Source organism: Alosa pseudoharengus, unplaced genomic scaffold, assembly GCF_046254945.1.
Source record: "Alosa pseudoharengus isolate Yale_2024_CS ecotype anadromous, Long Island Sound unplaced genomic scaffold, YU_APseudo_1.1 YU_APseudo_1.1_scf_23, whole genome shotgun sequence".
In the NCBI taxonomy this organism is placed as follows: Eukaryota; Metazoa; Chordata; class Actinopteri; order Clupeiformes; family Clupeidae; genus Alosa; species Alosa pseudoharengus.
In genome coordinates, this window is record NW_027468685.1 from 18,979,091 (window position 1) to 19,005,680 (window position 26,590).

Below are 26,590 nucleotides of genomic sequence, written 5' to 3' on the forward strand. Positions count from 1 at the left end.
AGCAGAGAAGGGGAGAAAAAAAAAGTTTGGAGGAGAAAGGAGCAGATTCACAAAGACGGAACTCAAAAGGGAAAGACAAACCAGCGGGGATCCACTGTCAGACAGCCACAACAACAACAGACTGACTGACAGACAGACAGACGAGACAGACATACCGATCTTATCGGACAGACTGAGGAGTGTACTCTTTGGACGCTCTCTTAAAATGCGAGAACTGAATGTTCTGTTCAGTGTATGTGTACTATACATACAGACTCCTATCCACCTGGCCGCACCTTTTGGACATCTCAAATAAATCTAAACATACATATGCTGGTCCATAGGGGTTGATGGTATATACATTTGTGTGTGTATACGTGGTTTTATGTACCGTCCATTTACCATTTGGATGGTAGCATTTTTTTGTTGCCAACATACACTCTCCAACATGAGCCGCAGTCAGCCTCCCAAAAATCTCAGCTCCTATTCGCCTCGCTCCACTCCTCTTCTCTTGTCGTCCTCCACTCTGTCTCCCTTTGTTCCCTCGTTCCGCCTCTCCTCTCCTCCTCTCCTCTCCATCAGTGTGTGTGTGTGAGCGGAGCGCAGTCCGAGAGGAAGGTAATGAGGGTGTGTGGGTGTAGGAAAGTACGCTGCAGCCAGAATCTCAGACCGCAGTCTTTCAGAGACAGTCAAGTTTGGTGAAATGGGCGGTGTGTGTGTGTGTGTGTGTGTGTGTGTGTGTGTGTGTGTGTGTGTATGTATGGGAGGGTGATACCAAAAAGGAATGGATAGAGAGGGAGGGGGAGAGAAAAACGAGGGAAGACCTGAAAGTTAGTGAGAGACGGGTGGGGGGTGTGTGTGTGGGTTTGGGGGGGTTTACACGACTGGTGTTTCAGTCCCAGATGTTCTATCCAAAACAGATAACCTAGACATCAGGCCTCCCCTTTGGTTTCAAACTGCACGCTTAGCATTCGATTCTTCTGGGCGAAAGAGGAGCGGGGCTCTGAAAGGGTTAAATGGACTGTTGGAAAATGTGATGTTACACGAGCAGGGGATGCGGACAGATCTGTCCAAAGAGAAAGAGAGAAGAGAGGGAAAGAGAGAAGAGAGGGGAAGAGAGAAGGAGAGATAGATGGAGATGGTGCAGCAGGAGCAGCAGCTACAGCAGCAGCATATTTTAGTCAGATACTCGTCAGATTCTCGTCTTCCTGTCTGTGCCAAAAAATGGGTCGCCATAGATACCGTGATGTCATTTCCTCTCAGAAGGCAGGAAATGAATGCACTGAGGAATGGGGGATGGTGAAGTCTGCTGTGCTGTGCCGATAGTGTAGTGTAGTGTAGTGCAGTCGCAGACACAATGTCTCGTCTACTCACAGCGTTGCAGGATTTTGTTCCCTGCTTGAAAGTCTGTCCCATTTCTCTCTCTCTCTCTTTCTCCATTCTTTCGGAGTGCTCAGACTTTCAGAGGTGAAATCAATGATGTGTTTGAAATTCTTGTCCTGAGTTTTGAGCTTTTATGAGTTCAGAGAGGCACACACGCATGCATCCCCTACTCCTCAGAGACTGTGATGTGAAATCTTGCAGTCATCTTAACATAAACATTTGGGAGATGGGTAGAACAGATCGTTGTCAGGGCTACTTTTGTTCTCTCTCTCTCTCTTTTTCTCTCTTTCTTTTTCTCTCTTCCTTCCTCTGTCATTCCTCTGTCCAGAGAGCCAGAGCAGTGGAGCGAATGTCCTGGCCAGCAGGCACGACGTGGGGGGGTGGACGGGTGCTAGAGGTCATAAAAAAGCAGGACGAGACAGTAAGGACGGACCTGGCTGTCTGTCCCACACCACCACCACCACCGCCGTCCACCCCCTTGTGAATTCACCCAGAATTTTATGAGCCACAGCAGAAGCAGTGCTCACTGCCGGCTGGCCTCTGGACAGTTGGTTCGCTAGGCAGAGGGGGCAGGAAGCCGCCCAGACAACAGGCTGTGTACTCCAGCCAACCTGCATGACCGATTTCAAACTCAAACCCAGGTCTGCATTAAAAAAAAAGGACGAGACGCAACATGGAGGGTGAATATTCCTGTGTGTGTGTATAGGGAGAGTGAGAAGCAGAACAAGAGATGAAGAAACCCTTAGATAGCCTGTGGGAATGCCCAAGGGGACATTTCCTATTCTCCTGGGTAGTCCGGCGTGGCTATTGATGTTGCCGTGTGTGTATGTGGCCTCTGCCACAATTGCCTGCATGAATACAAATGTACCGGTAATACTACACACAGCCATTGGGTTGATATTGTGACTGAATGTAACACCCTCTCATGGTAGAGTTGATGTGGAGAACAGCTATAGCGGTTACACAGTTAAATTATGATCTCATATTAGTTTGAGACTATGCAGTCCTGTAAAGAAGATTTCTTTTTTCCTTTATCATTTTTATTTGATTTTTAATATCCCTACATGGTTCACGATCGCCATTAATTAAAATGTGAAAATGCACAATACATCAGTCAAGTTCATTGGTTACATTAATACAGAATTAAATTAATGAATACATCTTGTTAAAATGGGAACCATTTTGCATCTGGAACTGGAATGAGATTATTTCTTTTTTCTAGTTTTATTTTTGTGAGGTGTGTGTGTCTCTCTCTCTCTCTCTCTCTCTCTCACACACACACATCTTCATCTTTATCCTGCTGTTTCTTTCCATCTCTTAAACATATGAACGTATGTGCACTCACACACACACAAACACACCCACACTACACAAACACACCTCTCTCCCCTCACTTCATTTTTCTTTTTCTCTCGTCTGTCTTTCTTCATGGCACTCCCACTTTGTATCTATTCCTCAATACCTCTCTGTGCTCACTCCAGCACCGCCGCCTTTATTTCTCATTCTTTACCCTTGCTACCTTTCTCTCTCATATTCTCTCTCTCTCTCTCTCTCTCTCACTCTTTCTCTGGTAAATATACGCTCCAGTGTGTGTTGGTCTAGATGGAGTGATATGGGAACTATGCCTTATGCCTTTTACATCTCTAACCAAGTCAGGTCAAGTTTATTTCATCCATAAAAATGGAAATTACAGTGCTTACACCCACCGTCATGCCCACCTAAAAAAAGCCCTCAGTTGAGGGTAGATAGTATATTTATGCGTCTACATCTGAGCCTATAGTTACAGGCACTGATATAATAAATTAACATTAAATGTACACTACAAGACAATACATTAACATTAACTCATTGAGTGCTAAAAACGTAATATTACGTTTTTTCTTCCCATGCGTTGAGTGCCAAAAACGTAATATTACGTTTTTAGCTTTTTTTTTTTTAAATTACGAAACTAGACACTCTAACACACCTTATATGTGATTTTGGGAACTCTGTGATGAATGGAAATGAAATATATGACGATCGAAAACTCATAAAAACGCACAATCTGGACATTTTATCATAACTCGGTTGCCGCTTTGGGTCGAATCAGTGACGCATGCACGTCATCTCAAAACCAGGCCATTTTCGTGGGTCTATCACTAGGTGGCAGTCTCGCCAGGTCTCGCTGATCACTTCCCGGAAAGTTTACAGGCAACACTTCATATTTCATGAAAGACGTTATATCTCCATTTCTAGAAAAAAACAGCGATTTTTATGAAAACTAGCCACTGTTTAGCTTGGGATTTCTCAGGAACAGAGGCATGTAGAAATACACGGTTTGCACCCACTGAGAGCTTAAAGTCTCACCTTTTAAACGAGCCATTGTATGTGTTCATAGCTATAACACAGAATATGCTGTGGCTGTACAAAAATCATCAACAATGGTCTAGATTGCTGGCACTCTAGGACAAAGCTTCCGAAAACAGCTTGGCATTCAATGAGTTAAATACACACACATACAGCTAAAAAAGTTCTACAAATGTACGTTTAAAGTGCTCATTGTGCTGCCTAACCACTTGTGGTATAAAAGAGAGAGCATTCCGCTTAGTGCGTGTAACCGGTGGTCTTAACCGACCACTGCATTCCATAACCTTGTTGCCCAACAAGTATGGAGAGGGTGACAACAGTCCTGCATAATCTTAGCGGTCATTTTCTCCAGGCGGTCATAATATACTCTATCCATTGTAATTGTCAGCCCAGCCATTTTTTCTTGCCCTTTTGTTCAGTTTATCAATCCTATTCTTCTCAGTAGCATTCCCTCCCCATCCCACAACACAGTAGCTCCGCACACTACATACCACAGACATAGCAAACATTTTCATTACATCAGAATTAACATTAAAAGACTGAATCTTCCTCATACAGTACAGACGTGGACTCAATTTGTCCAGCAGTGATGAAATATGATCAGTACATGTCAGCTTATCAATAAAAACAACCATGTATATTTGTATGTGTTCACTCTTGCTACAGTTGCCCCCTTAATTTCTCATTTTTTGTTTTCTTGAAATTGAGCTCCAGAAAATTACTGTCACAATACTCAACAAGGGTTTTTATCTTTTCTGTAGTGGCTATCATTATCCTGTTCAATTAGACCTAGTAGAGCAGTGTGGTCTGCAAATTTTACCTCTTGGCAACTTGAGTTCTGTGGGTGGTAATCAGCTATAGTAAATAAGAAAGGTGATAGAACTGTGCCTTGGGAAGAACCTGTATTTGTGGGGAACTGGGGATTTTTCCTGACTTTATGTTTGAGTTCAACTTGACAAATTGGGTTCTGTTCTCTAAAATAATTAAAATAAATGAACTGAACACCCCTGGTACCTTCATGTTTATGAGCTTTTCAACCATGATATGTGGTTGGGAGAGAACACACAGGTATATCGCACGCACGCACACACACACGCACACAAACACACGCACATAGGCCCACAAGAGTCAGATATCCATAGGATGCCATTCTTATACCCATATACACCACATATTTAAATGTCATCATATGTGGCATTCAGTGTAAACAAGCCATCTTGGAGGCCATTAACCTCTCTGCACACGAGGTCTCATTGGAGGCTAGACAGTGGTGCCATGTGAGTTATTCCCTGTGAGACTGCTGGCTTAACACTGGGCTAAGAAGCTTGGCCTCCCAGGGCATCTAGCTAGTAGGCTCCACACCCCAGGGACTTCTCACCATAGCCACCATTTTCAAACAAGCTCAGAACCCACTTGCTTACTTGAAGAGTGCAGCGTTTGAACATACTTGCCGGACTTGATGGTGGCTGCAATTGTTTTGCTTTTGTTGTTTTGTAATCTTTCCCTTCCCCCCGTCGTTCCAGTAAGGCAAGAGAGCAGAGACAAAAAAAGTTTTTTTCTCTGTACTGACTGGAATGTGTTGCTCCAGTCCAGACACACTTAACTCCCCACCCCACTTTCCTCAACCACCACCACCATATCCACCGCCCCCCCCCGCCCCCCCATCATCAGGCCGGTGGTCTGAGGCTGGCTTCGGCATTTCACTCCTTAATGGCTGAGGTCGGGAGAAGAGGTGGGGAATGTTGATCCTGCATCAGCTGTTGGAGATGAGGGGGTTTGAGCTGGAGAGAAACCGGAGCTCTCTGAAGCTTTTTCCCTTTGCGCCCGCGGTAATTACTGGGTCTAGGATGGTCTCTCTCTCTCTTCCTCCCTTTCTCTCTCTCTCTCTCTCTCACTTTCTGCACAAGCATAGCCTACTCAGTCTGGCTAAGACAGAAATCCGCTGGCCTCATAGTTGTTGTTTTAAGTGCTGCTGTGGGGAGCCTTGTTGCGACTGGTTGGTGAACCTGCAGCGGCAACAGCAGACACGTTAAGGACGGTGCTGAAAGAAAAAAAAAACATACAAATAGGACGTGAAAGGGTGAGGAGTCTGTCCCTGACATTTCTCTGTGCAGGGAGAAATGGAGTGCCTGAGAAACAGAGGTCCACTAGGGGGCGCGGGCGTACAGGAAGTATTACCCATATGACTTTTAATCGGACAGCCTCCAAAACAAGGAATGACCATAGGGAATGACCCTAGCTGTTCCTTCGCAATGTTAGATGACACATACAAAAATAAAATTCAAGCGCTTATGCAGTGCCTATTTAAATAAATTGTGAATGCTACTTCTGTTCCACTTGCATTATAATTAAGCTTAAGCCGTTGAAAACATTCATGCCACATGCCTATGTTGGGAATTTTGTTTTCTTACTTGTGTTACTGTGCTATTTTACTTACTTGATCTGTAAGACTGTCTGACATGCACACTGGCTGCCACACTGCCGTGCTTTTTAAACGTATGTAGCTGCTATGTGTTTATGAGTGGGGGTCGCCAGAGCTATGGGGGTCGTCCAGGCGCATTAGGTATTCGGTGGGTGATGTGTTCCTGCGCTGTCTGGTGTCTGCATGGTTGGAGTGAGGGGGGTAATAGCCCAGTCCTGCTCCCATGTGTTTTAAATCATCAGGGTCTGTCTGGCGCTGAGTGGGTCAGTCTAGCGCTGTCTGTGCTGTACGGTTAATTTGTGTTTCTTTCACGCCTGTTTTGTTTGTTGTAGCCTAGTTTTGACTGAATTTATCAGGCTGTTATTTAGGTTGTGAATTTTTATTATTATCATTATTATCATTATTATTTATTTATAGTCCATGACACATTGATCAGTCGTTGTCAGTGTCCCGCTTCAGTAGGCTACTGTAGGCCTAGTCGAACAGAAATTATATTTTACATAAAATACTAGCCTGTAATTAAAATTCAGTCTCTATAGTAGCATGCATGTACCAACTGTATCTCGTTGTGTATAGACCCCTTTTATCTTACCTTCTCAGCTGGACTTAAAAAAACTGAACTGGTTATTTATAGACAGTAGACAGTTTGGGTAGGAGGGGGTCCGCCACATCTGCTGAATATCCGCTAGACTGTGGGGTCAGCCCAAGGTTAGCCTCTTCAATACCGGCCTTGATTGGTCGTGGCTGGCACTAAATAAGTGTATGTAATTCTAACCGCCCACACTCCCACTGGCTAGACCAGCCCCTCTTTCACCGCCATTGTCACCACCCGTCTCCACTACGCTGCCTCCACCCCCTCCCTTTCCGCTGCTTTTGCCCCACTCTTGCGAACCCCCCTGTCTGGCTGGAACTGCTCCCCCTCTAGAGGCGAAGGAGGAGGGGTTGGGAGTAAGCCTGCCCACACCATGAGAACGTAACAGTGAGCCATTCTTTTGAATGAAAGCGAGAGGGACGTTGGAGGTAAAGAATCGGCAAAACGTCAAGATGCGGGGACCCTATTCACCATAGGTAACATTAGCTACATCGGAAGGCAGCGAGCATGGCGTGAGAAATGTGGAACCGGAGAGGCCGACTCTGACAGCGGGCTGCTGTATAAGTTGTCCTCCCTTTATGTAGGGCCGCTGCCGGCGGCTCTTCCCCGGCGTCCCATTACTCCCGAGCCCCATGCAAAACATAACGGTACCGGGCAGCTCCATCAACTCAAACTCCAATGTCATTTGCTCCTGCAACTGCACCGGATCCCAGCCACAGGGGATGGATATATGTAAGTAACTACGCAGTTTATTTCGCCGACAGCGAGCTATGTTTTTGGTGTACATTAGTTCTTCGTAAGCAATCGTGAGATAAAAGATAATTGGTTTAACCTGAAACCGCTCTACGTGTTAACGGGGTTCGATTGACGCTCGGTCTCATTACGGCAAAACGAAAGCGCAGTTTTTTGCACAGATCTTGTGCCGCGCATAGCCACATTTTCACTGTGCTGGTCATACATTTATTTCGTTTGAATATCTGTCAGTTAGAATTTGCATCATAGCGTCATGGCGCATTAATATTCCGGGATGCATAACGGTCTATGAAGAGGAATATTGTTATGATTAGCCTTATAAATGGTATACTTTACAGAGTCTGTGATTGTCAGATGATCAGTCATGATATCAAGCATAAACTTATTTGTATGTTGCGTGGTGAAACCTAACACAGTGGTATGCATCAATTGAAAATTGCTGGTGTGGCTGTGGGGCTGCGCAGAGACGGTCGCTTAACTCCTGCAGCAGGCTATACTGTCGTAGCTCTCTAGTACCAGCTTACAAAAATGTCCCGGTAGTTTGGTAGACGCAAGCTGCGATTGTGCGGGGACTTTTCATGGGCCTATCTAAACCAGGCTTTGCTTCGTTCGCCATTGAATTCGTCTGCGGGAGGGGGAAAAAACACACGACAGCAGCACAGTCTGAAAATTCACTCAGACGGCTCGCCAGTCACCCTTCCCCCACTTCGCTAAGACCGTCTTGCTCAAGCACTGAGACAGGGCTCTGAGTTGTCTGAATCACGGCGAGGACAAAGGCCCATCATAATGAGCCTCTGGGAAGTAAGGGTACTCACAAAGGCGCAGAGGATGTCTACAGCCTACAGCTGTGACAAATGGCTAGAGATATTCTCGTAATTTAAATGAGGTCCATAAAAAAGCAGACAGACTTTGGACTAAAACGCTGTTTTGAGTTAAAACAGGAGAGTTCGTTTACTTATTTATGGCAAATGCACAAATGGTCACTTAGTTAGTAGGCCCAGATGATGAGGATGCCTTACTTTTATTTAGAGAAGTGAGTTAAAGGTGATGACATTACTAATGACAGTTTTAAAAGTGCAATGCTTTGCACTGTAGACACAGCACTGGGCTGCAGACCATGCTCTCAAGTGCTAATCCCAATTTTTATTGACTGTCTGAAAATGTTGGCACTCTGTGGGTGCAGTCAGACTCCTCTGTCCCATCCAGCTGAGCATTTGAAAAGTATTTATGTCTGCAGTGTTTTTCTAATATCTGTACAAGTGATGGAGGGAGTGAAATGCATTAAATTACAGTAATCACATAGGCTGGTGGTACTCTGCAAATGATTGTATATTTATGCAGTATATAGACAGTTTATAGACTAGCACGTAATAGACACTGCAGTCTATAGGCTAATATTCCAGGATGAATTTAGAATTTGTGCATACACTGAAAGGTGTCTGCCTGTGGGAGTATTTAACTGAGATAATGTCACCTTGTTGTGCGTCTTGTGCTGTATTGAAGCGCACAGGGTTCGCTGGTGGCTTGGCTCGGGATGGCTGCTGCAGTGCTGGCTGCTTACTGGGCCAAGGGCCTGGCAATGGGGGGGAAACGTGGGAGTGAATGACACAGCAAAATATTTTTTTTGCCTCACACACACAGCCTACACACCAACAACCAGACACACACACACACCACCCACTTGAATATACTGACTTTACACATGCTCACTGTACCACCTAGTTTCACACAGAGGGGGCCCAGTCTGTCTGAGTCCTCACATCTTTAAAAAAAAAAAAAAAAAAGGATGGCACACAAGTTTGGATTGCAGACTGTCTGGGGTCAGGTCTGGAAATATTCAGACAGCCACACCACACACAACCATGTTGGTTTATCCCTTGTGGTGATGCCGTGCCACAGTCTAGCTCCTGACATGTTTTGGTCACGGGATTTTCAGGCTGTTTTGTTGCTCACAGTGACTACGAGCCCCTGCCACAATATATGCATGTGAGGTGCAGCAAGCCAAGGGTTTTATCTAATCTGACAAAGGCCGTCTGACACACGCACACACACACACACCGACACACACACACACTCTCACACACACACGGCTATTTAAAGTGAAAACTGGAACATGCTATTTATAGAGTGCTTCGTGTTGTTTGTGTGCGTGTTTGTGCCGAATGGACCGTCGCGACACAGGAGATGCTGCTTGTTATTCTATGGCAGCAAAAATATGCTATCATGGTGTCTTTCTTGAGACTGGCTTTTTATTTTTCTATCTCCTCTCCCTGTGTGTCTCTGTCTCTTCCTCCTCCTCTCCCTCCTTACAGACAAAGACACACACACACACACACACACACACACAGTGGTTAGTGTAATCCATTTCCAGTAGGGCTGCTGCCAAATTCAGACAGCAGAATAAGGAAACAGGATATTGGGCTGCATTTTGGCCGGGCCATGGACTGCAGCTTGTTTGTAACGAATACGCACGGGGACAAAAACACCAGCCTCGTCAATATCTGATCTCAGCATCAATTTGGCACCTTTTTGATTTTCCACTGGCTGCCTTGGCTGGGGTGAGGCTTATGAAAGGACGCGAGAAGTCTCACGTCTGGCTCACTTGTGAAGTAAAGGCCTCCTAATATATTTTTCAAAGTACAGTGCATAGAAAACCCTGAAAAGTTCAAGAGTTAAGAGTCATCCCATAATAACCCCAGAAATCGATAGGCCTCTGCAGAAGATATTTGTGCTCAGCCTCACGTAATGTGTCATGTGAATTGGCACTCTGGGTAACAGGCCAGACCTGGCTGCAGACATGCATTTTAGCATTAGCTGTTGGTTTAGCCCGAAAAGCTAGCACATGAAAGGCAGCCGATTTTGTCACAAAATGTTAGCGAACCCAAGTAGTTCCCTGGCATGCTACAATAAACGGGTGTCTGTGTTTAGCCATTGACCGGTCCATGCTTGGAATGTTGTCACATTATGCATAGCTGGGAAATGTAAAGCAATAATGTACGAGTTCGGTCATGGACACATATTGGGAAATGCATGCATTGACATCCACATAAATCTGCAATCCCAGCCTGTATCGCCCAGGCAACAATAATGAACTGGACTTTGTCTTTGTAGAGAGCCTAATTGATGTTTACGCTAAGTCATCAAGCCCCCAGTCTCCAGCCACTGGAACTTCTCCCTTTTTTATATTTTTTTAAGGGGAAATTTGCCAAATTTTAATGCAACTCTCTGACCCCTTTCAAGTAAGTCGATAGCAGTGGCGGCTAATTGGTCTCCCTCTCTCTCTTTCACTTGCTCGCTCACAGTGCCAGAGGAACATTGAGTGAGCTTTGTTTGTTTAGATGTTCAGACTGGCGATTGCCTTATTAGGAACATGTCAGTCAAACAGGACCTCCAGGCAGTGGGGTAGTGTTTTAGCCAATGTGGTGTACTGTGCACATCACTGTTGTTTACGATCGGATTCGATCATGTATATCTTGTGTTTGTGTGGCTGGTAGCGGTGCTTGTGTGTCTTTAGTTGTTTTTTTCTTTTCTTGCCTTCTGTTCATCCTTGAGCCTTCCCTTAAGGTCATCCCCCATCCCCCTGGTGTTCCTGCAGCCTGGTGTAAGGGTGTAATCAAAGCGCAGGTTTATAGGCCCAGGTTCAGTCGTAATGCGGCCTCCGTCCAATAACCTAATGCACCTAACGCAGGGGACCCTGAGACCCCAAGTGCGATGAGGTCACACCAAAGGTCAGCTGTCAACCCTCCTCCTAATCTCTCTGTTTGACCAGCTCTGATGTGTGTGTGGGAGGGGTGGTGTAAGATTGGATGAATGTCATGAAGCCCCCCCTGCTTTATGTCAGTCAGAGTAGGGGACCGGAACCGAGGAGATTAGAGAAGGGGTGGAGATGGAGATGAGGGAGAGTGCTAGCTGTCTAGATTCAGTCCTTTTTTTATGATTCATGCTAAAAGGCCTCATGAGCGAAGGGGGTTGGGGGTCAGGGCTGAATGGTGGGGGGTGTGGGTTAGTGTTGTTTTGGGGCTCCATTGAGTCCCCATAAAAAACCCACATCCGAGACTATTCCTTCAGCTGGTTTGGTTAGAGAATGAGAATAGGATAGCCGCAGTTGACATTGCCACTCCACACAATCCTTGGTTCTGTCTCCAACCAAGTAGACGGACTGACCATGGACGGATCTATGATGATTTATTTTGTTTGATATGTTAAAAGACGAGACAAAAATAAGATGTTTCATTCACTGACTGCATTTCTGAATGTTATCCGTAGCAATAAGCGTCATCGGATACCCCGGCCAAACAAGAAGCCATAAACACCGCTATATTGTGCTTCTTTCTATGGATTGGATTCTATTTCTATTGCTAGAACTCTAACCAACCATTCCAACCCCCCTCCCTTGTTTCAGATGTGGCTCCAGCACTGAATGCTAATGCTTCTCTGCAGTCAGTTGCGGACCTAGTGCGTACTGCAGACTGCCGGGTTGCTGGGGTGGTTGTTGGGGCTCACTTCTCGAGAGTGTGTGTGTGTGTGTGGTGTGTGGTGTGTGTGTGTGTGTGTGTGTGTGTGTGAAAGAGAGGGGGTGTGTATGTTGTTATCCCCTTTATGGTGGTGCAGCAGTGCTCTGGGGGTCACCCCGGGTGATTGTGTTGCACTCTGCACCCCTGTTTTGCAGTGCCAACTGAGGCCCAGGGTGCTGCAAGTCACCCAGCCTTGACATTGGCCATGGTCTCCTCCCCTGCCCCCCACACCATCATCCGCCACCACACCACAATTTATTTCGCTCTCCTTTGTGTCTGTTCCCATCATCCCCAGTATCTCCACCCCCACCTTCCCCTTCCCAGGGGAGCGCAATGGGGCCCTTGGGAGCCTGCCATGGTGCAGATTTGTGGCCTTCCTGGCTTTTACGGGGTGGGGGTGTTTGTGGCCTGAGGTGCCCCGGTGGAGGAGGTGTCAGTGCATTTGTGACTGTGTCTGTGTTTGGGATAGGGGGGTGGGGTTAGGGTGGGTGGTTAAGAGCAAGTGTGTTTGCATATTCAGAGTGTCTAGTCTGGTGTCTCTTTTTCATGATAAATACAAGTTTGGATCCCGGGTTCTTTGGTCTATTGTGTGTCTGGAGTGGCAGGCTTGGGCCTGATGTCAGTGTGGCTTAAGGAAGCTATCAGTGTTCTACAAAACACCCAGAATGCATGCACATGCAGTGCATTGGTACATCACTGTGCTAATGCATAACCATCCCTAGTACTTTTACTTATTTGTTCAAATAGTCATGTTTAGGCACCACTAATGCCACTCAAAATCCTGTTATTTTCATGCGCAGTGTCTTAAATAACATTTTCTTGCCTGAAACTGGAATGAAAACCATCGGTCACAACAATCCGTGGCCTTTGCTGGTTTTTAGTGGGAGGAATTGTTACTCCGTGCTTGATAGCACTTGCTTATGGATTCTTATGGATTTTATCTCCCCTTTGCATTCCTATGTTCCAGCCACTTGTCCTCTTCAATGAGTGCCGCAATGTGAAAAGTCCAAAGGCTCTGCTTTCAGACATAACAAGCTGAATGTTTTTCGATATTGTGATACCACAGTCTCTGCGGCGACTACGCCTTTGACAACAAGATAGAGATTGAGTCTATCTTTTTCATCTGGCTTCGCTTCAGTAGTTAGAAATGAAGGTGGGTTACCAGGGAGCGAGGAAAGTTAGGGTGCTGATTTATTTTATTTTTCCTGGGAAACCCGCATACTACGGGCTTAGTCTCGGCACTGCAAGACAGTGTGACGGTCCTGTGGGAGAGGGAGCCTGGTGTCCCGGCTGTAGACACAACAGAGCTGTGATGTTATCAATGCGTCTCGCTCTACACGTACGCAGACATGCACATACTTACATTGTCTGTGTGTGTGTATCTCTGTGTCACTTGCTAACCCATACACCCAGCACATACACACACAAACACACACAGACACACTGATCATGCATGTATAGACCATCATGGCCATTGGCCTATACATCAGCTGCACACTCACCCCACCCCCATGGCTCCTATCTTGGGGAGGTCAGGGGTCATGGAATTGTTCTAGCACCCCTCTTTGTCATTGTCCTTGTTTTGTGCAGACGGGTTTGTTTATGTGAAAACCTATATACTCTGCATTACCAGATTAAATAAAGGAAGCCGCGAGAAGCATAGCATGATTTCATTCTTCAGGTAGTTTGTAAAATAGATATAGCTAGTTTCATGGTGGTATAATTTTGTGCTGTATACTGATATTATACTGATGAAAATTTCAGTCTAGCCATCATTCATAATTATTTGACCTGGGAATAATATTAAACTAGCAGTTACCCAAATGGACTCATATTTTCTAGCTTCTATTGCTTTTAAATAAGATTTTCTGCAGTGCATGTGTTGGTTATTGAAGTGTATGTGGCCATCAGGACTATACATTTTGATTTGGCTTACCATTGTATAAAGCAATTGGGAGTAATGGGATCCATGGTGTAATGGTGGACGTGGTATGGCTTATATATTCTGGGTATTGATTTCTCCACTGTTCCCATGGGGTAAACGTAGTGGTGGGAGGTTGCGGCTGGCCGTGACCCTCATTTGGAAAGCCGTCAGGGATCTGATTGTGTCCCGTCATCCACACACCGTCTGGCCAGCTCCCCTTTCACCAGCTGCCCCCAGTCGGTCGCAGAGGATGGCTGCTCTATTGTGTGGGGGATCAGGCCAGCCATGTCTGGCCCTCAAAAAACCAGACCACATCACCCACCCAGCCACCCCCTGCCCCCTGTCCCCTGTCCCCCCCCCTCTTCCATTCCTCCCTCTCTATTCCCCGGCCCGCAGTGTCTGTGAACCGACCGGCACAGACTACAGGGCCTGCCTGGCGAGGAGCTGAGACAAAGTGAAAAATGACCCTCTCTGTGTCCCTGCTATTGTACCGCCTTCCTGTATTTGTTATTCTTGTTTTGGCTGCCCCCAAGCTTTAACCTCTAATGGTATTGGAAAAACAAAGCACAATGATGAAGTAAGGTAGGCTAGTGCACGCCGCTCCACTCCTCCAAGACCACAAGATTTGTCGGTTTCCCAGACGAGGAAAAGAGCCGACCATTGCTCCGAGACAGGAGACGTGACAGGGTCGTTTTTGAGGAAAAACTGCTGTGTGCAGGCAGATTCGTAACTTCTGCCAGTTGAAAGTATTACTTTAGCCGAACAGAGGAAGCTGAGCATCATTCACTTGACAGTAAACCTGTCTTAGTGGCTGTAGTCCTGGCTTCTGCCAGATCAAATCAGGAATAATGAACATTGCTCAACAGTAAACTCTAAAAAGTCTGTATCAGAAGTTTGTATCTAATTTGTCTGCAGTATTACCATTGGCCCTAGAAACCCTATACAGCCCAAAAGTTAGAGGGCCAGGCAATGGCACAATTAAGCTCCACATTCAACTCCTTCAGTAGACTGCACACCTGCCAAAGGCAAACAAAGCATTAGGACATTTGTCAAGCCTAACCAAGCATACTGTAAATCTCACTGCTGACAACATAGGAGTTGGATAAGAGGCCTAAGACTGTCTGAAACTGTAGATCGGCTATTGAGTCAATGTCCATCCAAAGTGACTTTCATGTCTTCATGTTTAAGGAGCTTTCTTGTTTAAGGAGCTTTCCTTGTCATTTTACAAAAGGTTTAACCTTTTCTAAACTTGGAATGTGAACAATCTGCTTGTGAAGTAAAAGGACCCTTACTCACTTCCAGGAGCCATGTTTGTCTGGGACCGGCCCTGACTCAACAGTCAGTCAGACAACCACTATTGTGTCTTGTGCTTTGCTACATGTTGAGAAATACTCTGTGGAGGCCTTTGAGTGTTTGCGGTTACTAGGCCCCGTGGATGCCTTTGGGTTTGGCGAGTGAACTTGTCTGGCTGGAAACGAAGCACGTGTTGTTTTTAGATGTGGCCCCCAATCTTTGTCTATTTAAGACCTGAAAATTGCTGGTTTGTGGTGCAACGTCTGGTCGGCGCTCTCGTTGTTTGGACTAGTCTGTTTTTCACATCCCGTTTGATAGTTCTGCATGTTTGGGCGGCGATTATTTGAAGTGCTATTGTACAGTAGAATCTACAGTGGCCCGGTGACACACATATGGTTTGAGAGCTGTGTACACACTCTGTAGCTCATATCTCTTATCGTTCACTGAGTCATTGGTGACTTAATCATTCAGTCAACACACACTAGATAGGCTAAAGGTGAGCCCGTGCTGAAATGTACAAAGAGGAGCATTGAAGGAGAGGGGAGTGGAAACAGTAGAAAAGTTATTTTGTTGAAATGTTTTATCTCTCTTTGCAAACTATGATTGACTCATATTGCTCATGGTGGTGATTTGCGCTGAGAGTTGACCAGTCGGTGAACTCCAACGGAGCCCGACCACCCTGAATTTACGAGTTGTTCGGAGAGTCTCCATGGGACGGTTTGGTTACACGTGCATTTAGGGCATCCTCTGGAGCTCTCCGGTGGCACGCTTAAATTGGACCGTTCGTATCGTATTGTATTGCATCGCAACTTCTACATCGAGTAATGCTTGCCACAAATAGTCCGATCACTTTCTCTGGCGATCCATCCTCCCTTTAGGGATAGCTGTGTGTATGTGTATGTATATGTGTGTGTATGTGTATATGCGGCGTTCCTCGTTTTTCACAACAGGGGGTCCCATGCGACGGTTGTCAGGGCTTCCCTGCGGATAGAGACCACCAGGGAAGGATGCTACAGTGGCAGAATAACATTAACTTTAAGATGAAAGCTCTCACTTCCACTCTGGCTGCACGAAGAAGTGTTTGAACTTGTGCGTGTGTGTGTGAAGGAGCGAGAGAGGAGAGATAGAAAGCAGACACACAGGTCACTCTTTCCCCGATTGCAGTACATAGCCGGCAGAGGATATTAGGCGCAGCATGGGGCAGTGGTTTTGACTGGCGGCACCGCAGCAACAGCAGCAGTAGCAGTCTAGAGCAGCCGCAGTAAGCGCGCACGAGAGAGAGAGAGCGAGAGAGAGAGAGATGCTTTCCCAGTCTGCCTCTCAGACTTACAGAGAGAACATGATGTACCAAAACCACTCTAGCTTTTTTTCTCCCCTTAGTTTTGTAGTAAAAAAAAAAAATACAGCGTTGGATTCTGTTTCATTGGCCTATGAGTCAATCAGCCAGGGGGAGAGCGTGTGGAGGCTGGGGTGGGTGGGTGGTTGGGTGAGTTTGATGCTGAGGAGGAAGAATGGGGGATGGGGTTAGTAGTCATGGCAAGGTGGTTGGGGTAAGGTGAGCTGGCAGCAGAGAGAGAGAGAGAGAGAGATGGGGGTTCTGCAGCAGGTGGTGTCTGGGCTCCTGCAGGCTTATCCTGCTCAGTCTTACCGGGAGGTTAAATAATTAAAGAAAAGTGGGTGTTATGGCATGGTGGAAGTCTAGACGTGTCTGGTGCCCGTATGGGGCAGTTCTTTTAATGCGAGCGCTTTATCTGCGATTAGAGACCAGTTGGGGAGATGGGGGTTGGGGTGGTGGTGTGTTAGTGGGGACCTGCTTAGGTGACATCGGTGCGATGCTGATGAATCGCTCAGTGGCAGACATAATTAAATGCTCCCCGAGCCACCTCTGGGCTTGCGTTCCAGAGCTTCTCTGGTTGCATGGACAGCCAAAATACCCGGCACACTGACGCATGCAAAGCGGCACTGGTATCCGAGGCCTCTTAGCTAGTAGCCAGAGCTGCGGGGTTATGTTTGGGCAAAGAGTGAGTGGAAGCGTTTATTTTAAGTGGGTGTCTGGTCATTCTTTCATCATGTCGGTTCCCTGTAGCAATCTCCTGATGGCAGTTCAGACTGTTGGAAACTCCAGCTACTCTCTTTCTCTCTCTCTCTCTTTCACCTCCCCTGCATCACTCCATTCCTCCGTTTCTCTTTCTCACACCCCCATTCTTTCTCGCACATTTGTTCTCACTCACACCCATAGCATGCAAATGGAAAACTGTCTGACACATGGGAGGACGTCACAAGCAGGCGCCCTTCACAAAAAAAGTAGAATGAGAAACTGAAGGGGAGGAAGGGAAAGCACAGTCCCACACCATCCCTCCCTCAGTCCCTCCCTCCATCCATCCATCCATCTATCCATCCCTCCTTCCTCTCCCAAACTCCTCCGGTCCCCCCTCCACTCGTAAGTGACTCATACCACGTTGCAGGGGAGCAGAATGTTCCAGAACGGGAAGCGTTTTGTCGGCGAGGAGAGGTGGGTCTCCCCCTCGTCTGGCATGGCTTCTTTGGGCGCAAAACCTAGCTGATGTCTCGTTCGTTTGTTCGTTTGCTACGTTGCGCGTATGTGGGCGTCTCGATTGTGCCTGTGCCCACCACAGGCGACTCTGATAATGCCAGGGGAGACGGAAGAGGGGGGAGGTATCCCACAAAGCCTCTCTCAAAGGTATCCCACAATGCCTCTCTTCTTTTTTTGCCGTCCGGTGTCAGTCTCCGTGCCAGTGGCTAATGGGATTATGTCTTGTCTATGCGTCTGTCGTCTCTTCGTGCTGAATTGTGCCACCACTGTCGCTGTAGACAGAAAGAATTACTGTCTTCCCTGTGTATTCCTTTTCAAATCCATCAGCCAAAATGCACAGCCCACAGAGATGCATTCGTATTGGGCGGTATAGCATTTTTTTCTTTTTTTCTCCTTGTGTGTAGGTGGTATTGTTTTGCGTTTTCTGAACGTACGGGGGTGGTAGCTACTGCAATTTTAGGTCAGAATCTACAATATATTCCTTCCAATGTATCCCACTGAAATTCTGTGACCTGTTTTTACACTACGCGTCCCCCGTTGTATCCCACTCCATAATCAGCGCATCTTTTTGTGAGTTATGTAAACTTGGCACACAAAAGTGTAAACGCACTCTTCTTAAATTCCTGCAGTTCATCCTAAATTCAGGGCATCCCGTTCAGGCAAACATGCAGATAGTTATCAATGATGATCAACCGTAGCAATTTTGAATGCAATGTAGACAATCTTTTCTATCAATCCTAGGACTAATGCAAGGAAAGTTATCTCTTGCTCCAGTATATTTCTTCTGGAAATGCCCTCCTAGAGTTTTTTAAATGTGTACCAGCTGACCAGTGAAAGCAGTAGGTACATTAATGCAGCACATCTGCAGACACAGTTCAACAACTGCTAAATATTTCAGGTTATTGATGAAATATTCATTGCTACAATGATGCCAGATGGTTGGCCAATTAGATCCAGGTAAATATTTCACCAGACAGATTACGGGAGATGAAGCTCACCTAGCTTTGGCTAAAGCCTGTCTGGTTGTGTCTTGTAGCCAAGTTGTGTCATTCTCATGTTAGCAGGGAGTGTTTTTTTGTGCAAAGTCTATACCCTCACAAAGTCCCTGCCAATGCAGTGTTTCTTCTTTTGCACTGGTGTGTAAAGCAAGCATGTCAAAACATGGGTGTGAATCACGAAGATAGAAGATCAAATCAATATTTGGCTTTATGGCCTTGGAGTACATTTTAGTCTCTCCTCTGTGGAGCTGTCAGCGCTGCATACAGCAGTTTGCTTTAGGCATTCATCCCACAGACCTGTCTATGGAGTCCTTCCTGTCTGTTTCTGAGCCGTGTGTGTGTGTGTGTGTGTGTGTGAGAGGGAGAGAGAGAGAGAGAGTGTGTACTGATGTATGGTGGTTGATGTGTCCGCACCACGCTCGTGCCAGCCCACCCACCCGTCTCTGCCAAGCCGTGCCGATGCAGTTGTCATGGAGACCAAGTCAGCCCCGCAGCAGGGTCACTGGACTTGGGTTGAGGGTCGGATTGGTTCCGGAAAACCCCACAGCCATGGAAAAGAGAAAAATACAAAATCTAATAACATCTGTGTAGCATTATAAATTCCATGAGCTTATGAATGACCGCAAGTACGCTGATACCAACTAATAACACCCTATATCAGTACATCAAGTTTGTTGCTATAGGAGTTAGCATATTGAAATGGCTGAAATGCAGCACACATATGTGCAAGTCTTAAATTCTAATTGTAATAGTGTTAGAGAATAAACTGTGTTGCGTGTCTGTGTGTTTGTCTTGTTATGTTGTATTTCGGGGGGAAGTGTTGGAAAGAAGAAAGGGAACGTGGTCCTTGTACGTATCTGCCATGTGACAGACTGTTCAGAGGAAGTGTTTTCAGGCAAGCCGCACGCAGATGGCATGGAAGACTCAGCCATCTCCATTCTGCTGCCTGTTTTCTGCTATTCTTTTCTGTCTCACTCACTCTTTCTCCTTCTGTCTCCCTCCCTTTCTCACTCTCTCTCTCTCCCTCTCTCTCTCCCTCTCTCTGCCTTTCATCCCCCTTGGATCGTGAGAGCACAGCTGTTTTCCTTCTGTTATGAAACTGCAGAGAGAGAGGGAGGAAGAGTGCGAGAAGGAGAGAGAGAGAGAGAGGAAACAGGAAATGGCTTCATGAAATATAGATCTGGAGCCCAGGCTCGGTCGTCTCCTCGCCTCATGCATGCACTGAAACAAAAGAGAGTGGGGAAACGCGAAAGGAAGGCGGAGAGGAGGGGGGGGGGACAAGTTTAAAAAAAAAAAAAGGTTCCATATCGTCTGCTCTGCATTTCCCAAAGCCACAAGCTCCAACTGTCACCACACTCTCCAACTGTCTCATTCCAACTCTCACCCGGCAAAGCTGGGCCTTCTTTACCCAGTGCACAGCCCTGAATAGAGGGTGAAAGTTGTCCATGAACTCGTGGGCCCTGTTCCCTGTTTGGGTCCAAACAGGGGTGGGGTGAGGGGTGGCGGGGGTGCCAGTTAGGGCTTTATTGTGACAGGTGTCACTGTGTCTGTTGATGGTTAACAATGCAATGGCCGCCGTACACAACTGTAAGAGGATTGACCTGTCTGATCGCTCACTCAGGCAGCATGAGCCAGAATTAGCCTTGCCCGCACACACACACACACACACACACACACACACACACACACACACACACACACACACACTAACTCACACACAACCACACCACCCCTGAGAATCCAGCCCAGCCTAGACCCGTTTTCATTTGTGTAAGAGTTGGGAGAGGCATTAAGGTTACCTCAGCGGTCTGTTTGTCACGCTTTAATTATTTTTTTTGTCTCTGTGTGTGTGAACAGACATGTGTTTGTGCGTGTGTTGTTTGTTTTGTCTAGTTGGTTCACACAAAAGAGGGCTTTTCTTTGGTGTGTCTGCCTTTAGCCTGTATTATTATTATTTTTGCCATTACTGTTTGAGAGGCTAGTCAAAACACATTAAGCTGGAGGTGGGGTGGGATGGGAGGAGATGGGTTAACTAGCTCCCGTCACAGACGCCGATATTATCAGGTAGCAACAAGGGCGGCTAGCAGAATAAGCTCAGGATAGTTTAGGGAAAGTAATGTGTTTTCTGTTGGGTAATGGTGATAATACCACATTATCTGTCTGAGACGAGAGATTTCTTTTTTTCCATCTCTTTCTTTCTTTTTCTCCATCTCTCCTGAATACAAGCCATTCAGAAGGAGTGGAGTGTGAGCCTTAGATTAAAGTGCAAATTGCTCCTAGTGCTCAGTCTCTCAGTCTGCCTCTCTTCTCTCTCTCTCTCTCTCTCTCTCTCTCTCTCTCTCTCTCTCTCTCTCTCTCTCTCAGTATGTGTGTGTGTGTGTGTCTGTCTCTCTGTCTTTTCCTCTCTTTCTTCCACTGTGTGTGTCTCTGTCTGCTGGTTGGCCTACTCTGGGTCAGGACATGCTGTAACAGTTTAGTGGTGGAGAGAGGGAGAGAGAGCAGGGGAGGGAGGGAGCAGTCTAGTGTTCCCCCTCTCGTTGGACTATGGGATTAGTCCATTGTGGTCTCTATGGTTGAGGTGTGTCAGCCACCACATGTTCTCCATCTCTCCCTCCCTCTCTCTCTCTCTCTCTCTCTCTCCTTTTTTTCTCGCGCTTTTCGTCTGCTCGTTTCTGCCCTCCATTTTTTTTTCATTCTCCCTCCCTCCCTCCGTCTCTCTGCAGCAGCCGCATGGCTCTTGGATTGGCTCCAAGGCCTAATCTGGTTAAGGGCTGCAGATTGGGCCGGCATTATCTCTCAGCGCTGGGTTAACTCCTGGGATGGGTCTGCTCTCTGGTCCTCCCCTCCAACCTCGCAACAGATGGGGCCTTGTCTCGCAAGCCCTCGCGCCAAGGGAGCCCGTGGCAGCACGCCAGTGCCCACCCCGGACTCTCCCGGCTCCGACGCTAGTGCCCGCTTACCTAACTCTGCCACACACAAGCCGGCCCCCTCGCAGCCTGGCTATGGGCACACAGCTAAAGAGGGAGGGAGGGAGGGAGGAAGGGAGAGAGAGGAAGAGAGGGCAGCCATTACGGAAAGATCCAGTCCAGGGAGCAGAAGCATGCTTGGTTGTCCACTATGCACTTCACTTTGACTAAAAGCTACCATTCCCTGCAACGATTTGTAAAAAATCTAATATTGTGAATAGTATGTAATATTCCGTATGCAATGAAATTGGTTTGGAAATGGATTTGTGAATGATTAGGAATGGTCATATCACTCTATGTAAAAGCTACTAGCCTAGAATGCATAATTTGGCTCATGACAAGATTTTGGTTTAAGCTCCCATAATTCACAAAATGGTCTGTAAAGATGTTGAAAAAGTTCCTCTAACTCCTGGCCTACTCTTTCCTGTCTGAAATACAGAGGGAATTCAGATCTGTAGCTGGTCTGGTTTTGATCCTGCAGCAGCGTTGTGGGAGGGGGAAGCCTTGGAGAGGCCACACTGCTGCTGCACTACACCATTAAATGAGGGAATATGGGGCGGCTCTGACGTGCTCAGTATTTCTGGCTGCCACAGTCAAAGCCAGTCAAATGTATGTTGTGTGTCTGGCTGGTAGACATTTCAGTTTTTTTCCCCCTCCTATGAATTCCTGTGAAATTGCACGAATTCTGCAAAATGGGGTGAGAAAATGACAGAAAATTATTTTTTTTTGTTTTCCCTCAGAAAACAAAAAGCATTATTACACCAGAAATAGCCTATTGTTTCACTTCTTGACGTCGAAAGCTGTGGTAAAGCTGCCTGTACGGAAGGCGGGGGGGGACCATTTCAACATGCAACGCGGCATTTACTACCAAACAAAAGCAGGCCTTTGAGAAGGCTTCGAGTTTTACTACCTTTTTTTGTCCGTGTTGAGTGGAGCCTGAGCTGGGGCCCACTCTCCGAGCTGTGCTTCCCCCCAACCCCCCTCTCAGTTTGGGCAGACTTCCAGCCATCTCCTCCCTCCATCTGGGGTTTAGGGGCCGTTGGAGAGCCGCAAAGGTGTGGTGGTGAGCGTGTGTGTGGATGTGTGTGAAAGGTGAGAGGGAAATGGTGTCATGTCTGCCCTCTCAGCACACACAGAGAACCGTGTGTGTGTGTGTTTGTGCGTGTGTGAGTGTGTGTGTGTGTGCGGGAGGGAGAGAGAGAGAGAACGAACTTTCGAGCTCCATGTCTCAGACGCTCTGTCCTCTCCATGCCCTCACCAGCACAAAGGCCCCTCTCACAACCAGCAAACTGCAGGCCTAGCATAACCCCTGTGAGTGTGTGAGTGTGTGAGTGTGTGTGTGTGTGTGTGAGTGTGTGCATACGTGTATGTGCGCTCACAGCTGTGATTCTTCATGTGTGTGTTCGCGTGCGCGTGCATGTGTGTGTATATGAGTAGGCATTTAATGATTGTACGTGTGTGTGTTTGCGTTTCTCTATGTGTTTGTGAGAGCATGTGTGAGCATAAGTAAGTCAGCCCATATGTGTCTGTGTGCATGTGTGTGCGTATTGGTGTGTACCACAATGCATACCTCTCTTGCGTGTTTGGTGTGCCAAGTGAGCGAGTCGGTGATGGTGGTGGTGGGGAGGGTGGGGGCACACTGGTGAACAAGCCCTCTTTGAGTGTGCCCAGCCCATCTGGTTTGTGGAGTGGGGGGGGGGGGGGGGGGTCGGGTCTGGGATGGGATGGCGTGGTGTCGTGTGGTGCGTGGGTTCCTGAGTTCAGTCAGAGGGCCGAGGCCAACCGTGTCTGCCCTGCTGGCATGGGCCACCGGCTGGCGGTGCAGACGAACAAAAAGCTTTTTATTGCCATCCGAGAACATTGCAAAACACACACACACACACACACACACACACATACATACACACACACACACAAAGTGAAAGACAGTGGGAGCGATGGATGGACAGATAACATCACACTCTCTTCATGTCATTGGACAGATAACATCACACTCTCTTCATGTCATTGGACAGATAACATCGCACTCTCTTCATGTCATGGCAAAAGCCCTGAGCTTCGGCTTGGGGTGTCGACACGGATGAGAAATGCTTAGAGGAAAAGGAGGAAGGACTACAGAGGGGGCCGAGGAATGGTCTCTGAAGATTTGTGGCACTCTTGTTGTTTATCAGTGTATCTGTTTCGGTGTTGTTTTTGTCGTTGTGTTGTTTGGTGCGGGGCGAGACGGGACTGCGTGTACCTTTTTCTTTCGGAGAGCGACCGAGTCGGCAGACGAGAGAGGAGGGAGGGTTACTGATGTGTTACGAAAATGCGAGCCAAAGTTTTCTGGCTTTCTCTCCCCCGAGTGCGAGTTCACCTTAGGTTTTCCCTTCGCTTTACTCACTCGCTGCACTGCGCTGTGTGCTGCATCCACAGCCAACTCTATGCTGTTGCTAAACCCCCCTCCCGGAAAATGTTTGGGACAACAGATATTTGGAACAACATGTTATCAAATTCTTGTGGATTAGCCAATTACGTCATTTTGCAACTGAGACAGGACTAGGCCACGACTTCTCTCTCTCTCTCCCTCTCTCTCTCTCTCTCTCTCTCTCTCTCTTTCTCTCTCTCTCTCTTTCTTTCTCTGATGCCCTCTGGTGGTCAGTGGTGTATTACTGCACATCCACTCACTGTCTGCCACTGATGTATATTTCATCCATGATTTAACACTGACTTGTGTTTACATGTGAGTCTTGGATACATATTTATGATCTCTCTCTCTCTTCTCTCTTTGTGTTGCAGCTGAACTGGAGTTTCAGATAATAATCATAATTGTGGTGATGACCGTGATGGTAGTTGTGATCATCTGCTTGCTGAACCACTACAGGCTCTCAGCCTGGGCCTTCTTCACACGACAGAGTCAGGCCCGACGCCGGGAAGAGGCAATGCAGCCGGTAAGACAAAGTCATAGACATTTTCATCTGGTAACAGTCCTCCTATTTGTATGCATGTGTGCATCTCTGGGTTTAGCCCTTAGCTTTACATAATAAGATTTAACTGAGGCAGTTAGATGATGACCAAGAGGAAATCCGTTCTTGGTGCCTACTGCACATTTCTCCCATGGTCCAGTTAACTGCAAATGTGCACATCCATCCATATATGCATGTGCAGAAACATTTGCCAGTGTTAGTGCCAATGTGGGCGAGTTTTTTATTTATTTCTTTTAACCTATGCTTAATGTGTAAGCATCTGTGCTTGTGTATTTTTGTGTTAGAGTGAGGAAGGGGAGCATGTGTTATGTCTGTGTTTATATGTGCTGTGTGTATAATATGTTCTCGTGTGTGTGTGTGTGTGTGTGTGTGTGTGTGTGTGTGTACATGTCCATATGGTTTCTTTCTATGTGTATGTGTGTTGTACATGTGTGCATACGCAATGTGTAATATGTATACATATGTGTGTATTTGTGTTTTCAACTGTGTGTGTGTTGTCTAATGTGTGCATCTGTGTGATGTTATGCTCCTGCACCAGCTGCTCTCTGTAACTATCGCCAGCACTCTTCGTCTCTCTCTCCCTCCCTCCCTTTCTCCATCTCTCTCTCTCTCTCTCTCTCTCCTTCCTCTGCCTCATCTCTGTCTAGACGCTCAGACCATTACCTCCCCCCACAGAGATGCATCATGGGAAAGAGACACCGCGCCAGGCGCAATCTCCGCTCTCATGTTTATTGATGAGCTCTGTGTCTCTGTGTGTGGGTGGGTGTGTGTGTGTGTGTGTGTATGTGTGTTTGTGTGGGGGTGTCTTAGATGTATGGGGGGAGCTGCAAGACCTTTCACCTTCATTATATACACAAACATACACATTTGAGAGACAGTGACTCTTGACACACACACACACACACACACACACCCCTCCTCCCCCACCTCTCCATGCCTGAGGTCTCATTGTGCAAGTCAGACACATTAACACTTTCAGAAAATAGCCTTTTTAATGAGACAGTCTGTCTTTTATTGTCAGTAAGCTAATATCCTTTTAAAATAAAAAGCCACTCTGTAACTCTGCTACATCCTGGTTGTCTGGTGATGGAAATATTTAATGTTGTCTGGTTTCCTGCACATACACCCCCAACCCCCCACCACCATCTCCACACTGCAGGATGTCTGATGTCTGCTATTGTCAAGCCCAGGGCAGTGTGGCTGTTGAATATTATAATTTTCATCAAGGTCTTGGTTTTCATACTCGTTTTTTAACATACTTTGAACAAAGAAGCTAACTTTCTCTCCCATCTCTCTCTCTCTCTCTCTCTCTCTCTCTCCTTGCTCCCTCATTCTTTTCCTCAGGAGGGGTGCTCATGGCCGACGGACAGTCTGGTGGCACAACAAGGAGCCACTGAGGTGAGTTGAGACGATAGAAGGGAAGGAGACCTGGGTGTTAAAATGTTGCTTTACACAGAACTCAGGACTCCGAGTGTAGCAGCAGTGTGAATTAACATGAGAAAGTGTGCACCAAGATGGACAGAAATTGTGCTGTTTTCTTAAAATGTTTAAAAATATTTTAGAAATGTTTCATATTCAGCAGTGTCCCTGCTGTAATAGCAAGATTCTGTTTAATTTCAGTGAAAGTTATATTTATAAATTTTTAGCTTATATGATGTTTTATCAGTGTTGATCATTAACATTTATAGAACGTTTATTTATTGGTCGATATTTGAAGTGAAAAATAAATATGAGAACATGGAGACACTGGTAGAATTGTAATCAGATATCAGTTTGTGTAGTAGTGAATTTTGCCCTGCTGTACTCATATCGATGTACTGTTGAACTTATGAATGCAGCATAGTGCTGTGACCGCCCGCATCTCATCAGCACTTTAGATTCCTGGGATTCATGGGATTCT

General features: G+C 46.6%; 1 protein-coding gene across 2 annotated transcripts in view; it reads left to right on the forward strand.

Annotated features, from left to right (window-relative positions):
- The window catches only part of ldlrad4a (low density lipoprotein receptor class A domain containing 4a), a 43,200-nt gene that overhangs the window by 11,712 nt on the left and 4,898 nt on the right, over positions 1-26,590 (forward strand). The window contains exons 1-3 of one of the 2 annotated variants that reach the window (XM_076301900.1): positions 6,599-7,454; positions 24,503-24,654; positions 26,035-26,088. In XM_076301900.1, coding sequence (XP_076158015.1) covers positions 7,355-7,454; positions 24,503-24,654; positions 26,035-26,088 — 306 coding nt within the window. In that variant the 5' untranslated portion in view covers positions 6,599-7,354. Of the gene's footprint in view, positions 1-6,598; positions 7,455-24,502; positions 24,655-26,034; positions 26,089-26,590 lie in introns of those variants that run through there. The other variant, XM_076301901.1, reaches the window with a different exon arrangement.